General features: G+C 48.6%; 1 protein-coding gene across 1 annotated transcript in view; it reads right to left on the bottom strand.

The window, feature by feature from the left end:
* Positions 1 to 12,317, bottom strand: part of RAD9B (RAD9 checkpoint clamp component B) — a 259,479-nt gene continuing 247,162 nt past the window's right edge. Inside the window, exon 13 of the mRNA XM_056518258.1 lies at positions 1 to 242. Coding sequence (XP_056374233.1) covers positions 111 to 242 — 132 coding nt within the window. The 3' untranslated portion in view covers positions 1 to 110. The remainder of the gene's footprint in view (positions 243 to 12,317) is intronic.

The following is a 12,317-nucleotide window of genomic DNA, read 5'->3' as shown; positions in this document are numbered from 1 at the left end:
TTGGTTTTAACATTGTATTTTAATAGCTGCTTTTAGAGGGTTAGAATACAAGTGACTTAATGTGGCCAATGTGCTAGGCCATTTACAATTATAGTCCAACTGCGGCATAGTTAGAATGTCTGTGAGAGTCCTCTGCAGCATCCTTCATCCTCATCTTCACTAGCTGTTGCCAGACTATAGAATAGTTGGTGATGTTTGTCTTGCTGTTCAGTTGAAACTGCTCCAAAAAACAGAGAACAAAACTAAAAAAAAAAAAAAAAAAATTATAATGTAAATAAATGTTTACTTAGCTTAAGTAGTTTGGAGTACAGTAAGTTGCAACAAATGTATTCGGGGCAGCTTCACACAACTCACTGAAATCTGCCCCAGCTGTGAGGGTACGAAGATTTTAGCTGTAATTTCGCATCATTTTCTGACATACATTACATTAACCCCTTAAGGACCCAGCCATTTTACACCTTAGGACCTGGCCATTTTTTGCACATCTGACCACTGTCACTTTAAACATTAATAACTCTGTAATGCTTTTAGTTATCATTCTGATTCCGAGATTGTTTTTTCGTGACATATTCTACTTTAACATAGTACCAAATTTTGTGGTAACTTGCATCCTTTCTTGGTGAAAAATCCCAAAATTTGATGAAAAATTTGAAAATGTTGAATTTTTTTAACTTTGACGCTCTCTGCTTGTAAGGAAAATGGATATTCCAAATATTTGTTTATTTTATTCACATATACAATATGTCTACTTTATGTTTGAATCATAAAATTGACGTGTTTTTACTTTTGGAAGACACCAGAGGGCTTCAAAGTTCAGCAGCAATTTTCCAATTTTTCACAAAATTTTCAAACTCACTATTTTTCAGGGACCAGTTCAGGTTTGAAGTGGATTTGAAGGGTCTTCATATTAGAAATACCCCACAAATGACCCCATTATAAAAACTGCACCCCCCAAAGTATTCAAAATGACATTCAGTCAGCATTTTAACCCTTTAGGTGTTTCACAGGAATAGCAGCAAAGTGAAGGAGAAAATTCACAATCTTCATTTTTTACACTCGCATTTTCTTGTAGACCCAATTTTTGAAATTTATACTTGTATTTGTAGCCCAATTTCTCTCGAGTAAGCACATACCTCATATGTCTATGTAAATTGTTCGGCGGGCGCAGTAGAGGACTCGGAAGCAAAGGAGCGACAAGGGGATTTTGGAGAGTAAGTTTTTTCAGAAATAGTTTTTGGGGGGCATATTGCATTTAGGAAGCCCCTATGGTGCCAGAACAGCAAAAAAAAAACAAACACATGCCATACCATTTTGGAAACTAGACCCCTTGAGAAACGTAACAAGGAATTAAGTGAGCCTTAATACCCCACAGGTGTTTCACGACTTTTGCATATGTAAAAAAAAAATAAAAAATCACTAAAATGTGATTCCCCCCAAATTTCACATTTTTGCAAGGGTTAAAAGCAGAAAATACCCCCCAAAATTTGTAACCCCATCTCTTCTGAGTATGGAAGTACCCCATAAGTTGACCTGAAGTGCACTACGGGTGAACTACAATGCTCAGGAGAGGAGTAGTCCTATTTGGCTTTTTGAGAGCAAATTTTGCTCGGGGGCATTTTAGGAAGCCCCTATGGTGCCAGGACAGCAAAAAAAAAAAAAACTGCAAAAAAAACAACACCCATGGCATACCATTTTGGAAACTAGACCCCTTGAGGGACGTAACAAGGAATTAATTGAGCCTTAATACCCCACAGGGGTTTCACGACTTTTGAGGAACTTAACAAGGGGGTACAGTGAGCATTTACCCCCACTGGTGTCTGTCAGATCTTTGGAACAGTGGGCTGTACAAAATTTTTAATTTGCACAGCCCATTTTTCCAAAGATCTGTCAGACACCAGTGGGGTGTAAATTCTCACTGCACCCCTCATTACATTCCATGAGGGGTGTAGTTTCCAAAAAGGGGTCACATGTGGGGTTTTGTGTTTGTTACAGAGGTTTTGACAAACGCAAAAAATCAGCCACCCCTGTGCAAATCACCTCAAATGTACATGGTGCACTCTCCCTCCTGGGCCTTGTTGTGCGCCCCCAGAGCACTTTGCGCCCACAAATGGGGTATCTCCGTAGTCAGGAGAAACTGCATTACAAATTTTGGGGGGCTTTTTTTCCCTTTTACCTCTTGTCAAAATGAAAAGTATAGGGCAACACCAGCATGTTAGTGTAAATTTTTTTTTTTTACACTAACATGCTGGTGTAGACCCCAACTTCCCCTTTTCATAAGGGGTGAAAGGAGAAAAAGCCCCCCAAAATTTGTTAGGCAATTTCTCCCGAGTACAGCGACACCCCATATGTGACCCTAAACTGTTGCCTTGAAATACGACAGGGCTCTGAAGTGAGAGAGCACCATGCGCATTTGAAGCCTGAATTAGAGATTTGCATAGGGGTGGACATAGGGGTATTCTACGCCAGTGATTCCCAAACAGGGTGCCTCCTGCTGTTGCAAAACTCCCAGCATGCTTGGACAGTCAACGGCTGTCCGGCAATACTGGGAGTTGTTGTTTTGCAACAGCTGGAGGCTCCATTCTGAAAACAGTGGCGTACCAGACGTTTTTCATTTTTATTGGGGAGGGGTGGGGGGCTGTGTAGGGGTATGTGTATATGTAGTGTTTTTTACTTATTTTATTTTGTGGTAGTGTAGTGTAGTGTTTTTAGGGTACAGTCACACGGGCGGGGGATTACAGAGAGTTTCCCGCTGTGAGTTTGAGCTGCCGCGCAAAATTTGCTGCATCGCAAACTTGCAGCCTGATACTCACTGTAAGCCCCCTGCCCATGTGAATGTACCCTGTACATTCACAGGGGTGGGGGGGGGAACCTCCAGCTGTTGCAAAACTACAACTCCCAGCATGCACGGTCTATCAGTGCATGCTGGTAGTTATAGTTTTGCAACAGCTGGAGGCACACGGGTTGGGAAACACTGAGTTCTGAAACAGACAATGTTTCCCAACCAGTGTGCCTCCAGTTGTTGCAAAACCACAACTCCCAGCATGCCCAGGCAGCCGAAGAGCATATTGGGAGTAGTGGTTACGCAACAGCTGGAGGAGAACAGTTTGGGGACCACTGTGTAGTGGTGTCCAAGTTGTAGCCCTCCAGATGTTGCAAAACTACAACTCCCAGTATGCCAAAACTGTCCAGGCATGCTGGGAGTTGTAGTTCTGCAACATCTGAAGGGCCAGATGTTACAGAACTACAACTCCCAGCATGCCTGGACAGTAAGGGCATGCTGAGGATGTGTAGTTTTGCAACATCTGGAAGGGCACAGTGGTCTCCAAACTGTGGACCTCCAGATGTTGCAAAACTGCAACTCCCAGCATACCCAGACGCCAAGGGCTGTCTGGGCATGCTGGGAGTTGTAGTATACAGGGTCCCATTACAGCAATGCATGTCGCTTTACGGCGACGTGCATTGCTGTAAAGGGCCCGACCGCGGCTGGAGATCCACTCACCTGTCGCTGCCGCCGCCCTCTTCTTCGCCGGGATCTAGGTCTTCAGGGACGAGGTAAGTACCGGGGCCGGGCCCCAGCACTCCCCCACCGCTCTCCGGACTTCCAGGGGCCGGGCAGGGTGGGAGGAAGTAACCGCCCCCTCCCCCCTGCGATTGCTCGGTTAACTAACCGATGGATCGCAGGTGAGAGGAGGAGGTGGCAGGCTTGCCACCTCGCTCCTATACTTTAGCATGGTCCTGGCTGTCTGTCGGCTGTCAGCCCGGATCATGCAAAATTACCCGGTGGTCGGGTCCCAGAGATCCGATCAGCCCGGTATCGCCGCAGATCGCAGGGGCGATTTCCCTACATGGCCCCCTCGTCGTTTGCCCTGGATGCCTGCTGAAGCATTTCAGCAGGCATCCGCTTCCGATCTCTGCCCGGGGGGCAGAGACCGGAGAAACACCGGGACGTACTAGTACGTCCCGGCCTTAAAGCCCAGGGTGCCAGGACATTCTAGTACGTCCTGGGTCCTTAAGGGGTTAAATCTGTTAAGGAAATTTATCGGTGCAGGTGACACTGATATCAACTTGCCTGTCCCGGCACAATAGCGATCACGATATTTATGCAGATGGGTACCCTAGTGTCTAGGGAACCCATCTGCAGCTCCACAGTGTAATCAAGGGCTGCAGATGGGTTGTCGGAAGAATGGGGACCCGTCCATCCTGGTGCTCCGTAGATCGCCAATTGCTTAAAGAAGTACTCTAGTGCAGAGCATTCCTGCTCTGGGCTGCAAAATAAATGAAAATGAACCATCACTCACCTCCCTGGGTTCCCGTGGAGCGCCACTACAGCTGATCGGTCCTCCGGACCATCTCCTTCATACTTCCGGGTGTAACGAAGCGTCACATGGCGCTCAGCCTATCGCCGGCTGAGGCAGAAGATCGCGGCAGCCGGCGGTAAGCTGAGCACCATGTGACGCTTCGTTACACCCGGAAGTATGAAGGAGATGGACAGGAGGACCAATCAGCTGTAGTGGTGCTCCGTGGGAACCCAGGGTGGTGAGTGATGGTTCTTTTTTTTTTAATTTATTTTGCAGCCCAGGCAGGAGGGAGCAGGAATACTCTGCACTAGAGTACTCCTTTAAGGCTGCCTTTGGCAGCCCTTAGCAATTGAGCTCCAAAAACATAGATCAATTGTAATGCAAAAAAATGTGTTAAAAAAAAAGCTTTAAAAAAAATTCCTCCCCCTAATAAAAGTTTAAATCACCCCCCTTTTCCCATAGTTGAAATAACACTGTAAAAATTATTTTTTTTTTTATAATAAACATATTTGGTATTGCCGCGTGCGTAATTGTCTGAACGGATAAATTATGATGTTCCTGATGCTGCACGGTAAAAGGAATGAAAAATGCAAAAAAAAAAACGGAAATTGCTGATTTTTGGTCACATCACGTCCCAGAAAAAACATAAGTGATCAAAAAGTTATATATACGCAAAAGTGATACTGTTAAAAACTACAGCTTATGGCACAGAATAAACCCTAAACCCTTCGTATGTGGAAAAAATAAGTTATAGGGGTCAAAACATGGCATTAAACAAACTTTAAATTTACAGTATTGTGAACCCTGAAAAAACGTATTTCCCCAAGAATTCCATATTTTTTTTGGGAAAAAATAAATTTCTGGCTCCGTAATAAATAAGATGATAAAATAAAGTACACCAATGAAAAGTACAACTTGTCCCAATGGGTCAACTTGTCCCGATGGGTCATGAAGAGGTTAAGAAGATCTGAAATAGCTAAGATTTAGCATGCTGTAATGAAGGGAATTTTTTACTTGAAAGTGCTGTCTTGGATTGCTTTTGTTGGACTAGTAATAACTACAGACTTTGGATCAAGCCTGTTGAAATTTTTCTGGCGCTCCAGGTTACTATTTTCATTCCTGATTAAATGGGGTACTCCGGTGGAAAACTTATTTTTTCTTTTTTTCTTTTAATCAACTGGAGTCAGAAAGTTAAACAGATTTGTAAATTACTTATATTAAAAAATCTCAATCCTTCCAGTACTTATTAGCTGCTGAATACTACAGAGGAAATTTTCTTTTTGGAACACACTGCTCTCTGCTGACATCATGACCACAGTGCTCTCTGCTGACATCTCTGTCCATTTTAGGAACTGTCCAGAGCAGAATATGTTTGCTATGGGGATTTCCTCCTACTCTGGACAGTTCTTAAAATGGACAGAGATGTCAGCAGAGAGCACTGTGGTCATGATGTCAGCAGAGAGCTTTGTGTTCCAAAAAGAACAAAAATTCCTCTGCAGTATTCAGCAGCTAATAAGTACTGGAAGGATTAATATTTTAATAGAAGTAACTTACAAATCTGTTTAATTTTCTGGCACCAGTGGATTTAAAAAATAAAAAAAATAATAAGTTTTTTCCCACTGGATTAACCCTTTAAGTTTCATGAAGTAATAGCAGACCAAATTTTTCGTAAGTTTTCAAATACGCATAATAAGGAAATTGAAGATTTACACCTTTAAAACAGTTAAAGAGGTAGTCCAGGAAACTACAGGATAGGAGATAAATGTTTGATTGCTGGGGGTCTGACCAATGGAGCCTGGCTACTCACTTGTCCTTGGAGCAGAGCATTCCCCACCACCCTCTGAAACTTGTGGAATTGGCTGAGACAGTTGTTACTCTTGCACGTTTCCGAGGGTGGGGGTTCACTCTGCTCCAAGGACAAAAGTGTAGCCAGGTCATGTTCTGGAGATCGCTAGGGGTCCCAGCGTTTGACCCCCCACAATCAGACACCTATCGCCTATCCTACCCCAACTTGGGACTAAAGTTGCCACAGCATTCCTCAGTGTGCAGGCACCAGAAATCTCACTAAACTTGACCGCAGTGGAGAGACGTCTTGTACACCACCTGTATCTGTGATGTGAACAGATTAAAACTTTATTACATGAAAAGTATGGTCAAAAAGAGATGTGAACAGGCTCCAAGAGACATTGATGCTTGGATAAATACACTGAATGTTTCCATAGGCACAGGGGCATAGCTAGATACAACAAGCTCCGATGCAAAAAATTACCACCCCCCGCACCTCTCATCACACCCATAACCCCCCCTGCACCTTTCACCACCCCATAACCCCTTCTGCATCTCTCATCACCCCCCATAACCCCCCTGCACCTCTCATCACACCCATAACCCCCCCTTGCACCTCTCATCACACCCATAACCCTCCCCCCCCTTGCACCTCTCATCACACCCATAACCCCCCCCCCCCCGCACCTCTCATCACACCCTTAACCCCCCCTGCACCTTTCATCACCCCATAACCCCTTCTGCATCTCTCATCACCCCCCATAACCCCCCTGCACCTCTCCTCACCCCCGATAACCCCCCCTGCACCTCTCATAACCCACCCTGCACCTGTCGTCATCCCCATAACCCCCCCTACACCTCTCTTCATCCCCATAACCCCCCCCTACACCTCTCTTCATCCCCATAACCCCCCCTGCACCTCTCATCATCCCTATAACCCCCCCTACACCTCTCTTCATCCCCATAACCCCCCCCCCCCCTGCACCTCTCATCATCCCCATAACCCCCTGCACCTCTCATCATCCCCCCAAAAAAACTGCACCTCTCATCGCCCCCATAACCCCCCCCCGCACCTCTCATCGCCCCCATAACCCCCCCCGCACCTCTCATCGCCCCCATAACCCCCCCCCCGCACCTCTCATCGCCCCCATAACCCCCCCCGCACCTCTCATCGCCCCATAACCCCCCCCCCGCACCTCTCATCGCCCCCATAAACCCCCCCCTGCACCTCTCATCGCCCCCATAACCCCCCCCCCCCCCGCACCTCTCATCGCCCCCCATAACCCCCCCGCACCTCTCATCACCCCCATAACCCCCCCCGCCTCTCATCGCCCCCATAACCCCCCCCGCACCTCTCATCGCCCCCATAACCCCCCCCGCACCTCTCATCGCCCCCATAACCCCCCCCCCCGCACCTCTCATCGCCCCCATAACCCCCCCCGCACCTTTCATCGCCCCCATAACCCCCCCTACACCTCTCTTCATCCCCATAACCCCCCTACACCTCTCATCATCCCCATAACCCCCCCTGCACCTCTCATCATCCCCATAACCCCCTGCACCTCATCATCCCCCCCAAAAAAATGCACCTCTCATCGCCCCCATAACCCCCCCCGCACCTTTCATCGCCCCCATAACCCCCCCTACACCTCTCTTCATCCCCATAACCCCCCCTGCACCTCTCATCATCCCCATAAACCCCTGCACCTCTCATCATCCCCCCCCAAAAAATGCACCTCTCATCGCCCCCATAACCCCCCCTGCACCTCTCATCATCCCCATAAACCCCTGCACCTCTCATCATCCCCCCCAAAAAATGCACCTCTCATCGCCCCCATAACCCCCCCCGCACCTCTCATCGCCCCATAACCCCCCGCACCTCTCATCGCCCCCATAACCACCCCCCCGCACCTCTCATCGCACCCATAACCACCCCCCCGCACCTCTCATCGCCCCCATAACCACCCCCCCCCGCACCTCTCATCGCCCCCATAACCCCCCCGCACCTCTCATCGCCCCCATAACCCCCCTGCACCTCTCATCGCCCCCATAACCCCCCCCCCGCACCTCTCATCGCCCCCATAACCCCCCCCCCCCCGCACCTCTCATCGCCCCCATAACCCCCCGCACCTCTCATCGCCCCCATAACCCCCCGCACCTCTCATCGCCCCCATAACCCCCCACACCTCTCATCGCCCCCATAACTCCCCCCGCACCTCTCATCGCCCCCATAACCCCCCCGCACCTCATCGCCCCCATAACCCCCCCGCATCTCTCATCACCCCCATAACCCCCCCCCGCATCTCTCATCACCCCCATAACCCCCCCCGCACCTCTCATCACCCCCATAACCCCCCCCGCACCTCTCATCACCCCCATAACCCCCTCTGCACCTCTCATCAGCCCCATAACCCCTCTGCACCTCTCATCACCCGCATAACCCGTCCTGCACCTCTCATCACCCGCATAACCCGTCCTGCACCTCACCACCCCCATAACCCCCCCCCTGCACCTCTCATCATCCCCATAACCCCCCTGCACATCTCATCACCAGCATAACCTCCCCTGCACCTCTCATTACCCTCCCGCACCTCTCATTACCCTCCCGCACCTCTCATCACCCCCCCCCCGCACCTCTCATTGTCCCCATAACCCCCCGCACCTCTCATCGCCCCCATAACCCCCCCAGCACCTCTCATCGCCCCCATAACCCACCCCCCAGCACCTCTCATCGCCCCCATAACCCCCCCGCACCTCTCATCGCCCCCATAACCCCCCCCGCACCTCTCATCGCCCCCATAACCCCCCCGCACCTCACCACCCCCATAACCCCCCTGCACCTCTCAGTACCCCCCATAACCCCCCACCCCTCTCACCTCTCATCACCAATGTACCCCCATAACCCCCCCGCACCTCTCATCGCCCCCATAACCCCCCCGCACCTCTCATCGCCCCCCATAACCCCCTGCACCTCTCATCGCACCCATAACCCCCCCGCACCTCTCATCGCCCCCATAACCCCCCCGCACCTCTCATCGCCCCCATAACCACCCCCCCGCACCTCTCATCGCCCCTATAACCCCCCCCCCGCACCTCTCATCGCCCCCATAACCCCCCCGCACCTCTCATCGCCCCCATAACCCCCCGCACCTCTCATCGCCCCCATAACCCCCCTGCACCTCTCATCGCCCCCCATAACCCCCCCCCCCCGCACCTCTCATCACCCCTATAACCACCCCCCCCCCCCCGGCACCTCTCATCGCCCCCATAACCCCCCCCGCACCTCTCATCGCCCCCATAACCCCCCTGCACCTCTCATCGCCCCCATAACCCCCCCCCCCCGCACCTCTCATCGCCCCATAACCCCCCGAACCTCTCATCGCCCCCATAACCCCCCCCCCCCCGCACCTCTCATCGCCCCCATAACCCCCCGCACCTCACCACCCCCATAACCCCCCTGCACCTCTCAGTACCCCCCCATAACCCCCCACCCCTCTCACCTCTCATCACCAATGTAGGCTCCTAACCATCACCCACAACCCACACAGGTTCACCTACCCTGCCGGGGATCGGTGAGGCAGCGGAGGCTGCTGCAGCTGCTCCTGTCGCTGCACGGGGAGGATCGTCTTTGCCTCTCTGGGGGGATGTAGGCAGGACAGGTCAGGTGATTGGACTAGACGTGCGTTCCTGCGTGGAGCACGTCTACTCCCATCAGCCCCTGGCCTATCCGGGGCCTGTGCCCCAGAAAGAGGTAATTTAAAAGCAGGCCCCCAGGACTGTGAGGCCCAGTCGCCTTGGCGACCTCTATAATGACACCACCGCATAGGCACCAATTGACCTGGCACATGATTAATGAATGCCAGGTAGCTAAATATATGCTTAGGCCCATGATACGAATAGAGAAGGAGGCTGCCTGACAATTGCATGACTTACAGGCCTGGTATCACTTTGTGTTTACTAGTGAGAGACTCCCTCATAGACACCTCTGTCACTGTTCCAGCTTAGTTCAACATAAACTGTTACTAATTTATGTTGCCTTTTTATGGTCTTTCTGTCAGAGTTGAATGTCACAGAGGGGTAGCAAAAAAAAAAATAAAAAATAAAAATGCTAAAATGAAAGAAAATGCAATGTCCATATTCTATATAAGTAAATCATTTGTTTTCAGGGGTGTACATAAGGGGGCGTTATTGACTTAAAGTGTACCTCTACAGTTTTAGGCACTTTTATGAAAAATTACTATGGTGCAGCACTGTGCACATTTTTTTTTAAAAATCACTTTAATTTTGAATTTGGCGCTGCAACATCTTTACACTGATAGCTGGTTCTACCCACAGCATATAACTGTGCATTAGGGGGCTACGCTTTCTGTTCTATCTCCAGCGCAAGACCCAGTGTAATGTGATTCTACAGCTGTTCTCACTGGAGACGGAGTGGGAAGCTTTGCCTCCTGCCTGCCACATATAACTGTGCATTAGAACAGTAAAAAAAAAAACAATCTCTATTGAGGAAAAGCATATTAATAAAATTTAACTTTTATTAGACTAGTTAAAATAGAGCTTGGACCAACAACACAAATAGATAATTGTGATAGTAATATTAGATGTGCTAATCAAACAAGGGTGAAGATTAAGCACAGTTGTGAAATGGGTACAGGTATGTGAGGGGATAGTCAGTGAGTATGGGCCGTCAAGGATGTGATCCTATTTCTAAACTCACCCTATATCTCACCCTAGACCTCCCTTCTTGGCAAGTGTTGCATCGCCCTTAGAAGGGCGGCCCCACACAGGAACCTGACCCTAGGATTTCCTTTATATATCCCTAGATTCCCTACGCGTTTCTTTTGCTTGTATCAGCAGAGTCCTCAGGGGAAACAATTGGAGATATTATAGCTTGAGATATCCAAAAGAATTAAAGCAAAAATCAATGAATACATATGGAATTGAATCCACACAAATATCAATAAGGTCCAGTGAAGAGTTGCGGATGCACTATTCCGCATGGGTGCATCATACGCAAAGAAGAAGAAATGTTTCTGTTACCACTGTTACACAGACAGTGATATTATAACAGAAACCAAGGAGAAAATAGTGATCTCTCCTAGTGTCAACTTATTTCTAAATATGCCCTTGGTGATGGGACATTGCAGTCTATTTTTCATGCACAAGTTATTATTATTGTTAGACACTAATTATATTATTCAAAAGAACCCCCCCAAGGTACTCACGATACCCAACAATTCAGGGTCCGAGTACCCATGGTATAGGGGGACTTTAAAATCCGACCGGGCTGATGTTACCTTATGCCTGGTCTGGAGATAAGACTAGGTGAGCACTGTGGTGCTCCCGGTGGAGAGATCACCGCTCTTGCCGGCTCAGTGGTAGCGGGCTGAGCCGGCAAGAGCGGTGATCTCTCCACCGGGAGCACCACAGTGCTCACTGCTCAGGCGCTCTCTCATGTGTAGTTGAGACGTGGTTGGAAACCACTGCACTCAAGGTAATGTGATGTCCTGCTGAGGTTATCAGCAGCAGCACCTCACCTGGGGAGTTGGCAAAATGGAAGGTGGTAGCGACAGTTATGCAGCTCGAAACCCCTATCCGTATCCGCAAAGGGTACGGAAACAATGGAGACAGTGGAAGGAGAGGAAAAGGGGGTTGTAAACAAGCACTACTGCTTTGAGAAATGAATTCAGGACGCCACTGTAGCACAGGACAGTTTATTATGGTTCAGAGCGATAGGACAACGCGTTTCGGCACCAGCATGTGCCTTCTTCAGGTCCACAAAACAATTACTAAAAAGATGACAAATGGATATAAACGTATAAAGCTCATTTCACATAGAGTGGAGGCAGGTAAAATAGGATATTGGTTGTAATATATATATATATATATATATATATATATAAATTCATATATATATATATACACATGAATATGTAGGATAGGGGAATCCAAAAGGATATAAAAATATACATATGTAAGATCAAAAATAAAAATTTTAATGCAAATGTATGCTGCGGGGGAAGTGGATATTACTTTAGTAGTAAAATAACGAGCACTTACAGCAGAAAAAGTGTAAACACATCCATTGTCAGTATATATACAATAGGGGATGTCTATATGCGTATTATAGGGAACTAGATAGATCAATTATAGTTCCTTTCCTGGATGTGTATCCCAATATAAAGTTGGGAAAGTGTGGCTGAGTGCCTGAGTTTTGTGTGGTTTAAGTTATGT

Source organism: Hyla sarda, chromosome 1 (genome assembly GCF_029499605.1).
Source record: "Hyla sarda isolate aHylSar1 chromosome 1, aHylSar1.hap1, whole genome shotgun sequence".
NCBI lineage: Eukaryota > Metazoa > Chordata > Amphibia > Anura > Hylidae > Hyla > Hyla sarda.
Note: the sequence above shows the minus strand (reverse complement) of the source record. Positions and strands in the feature narration are given on the sequence as shown.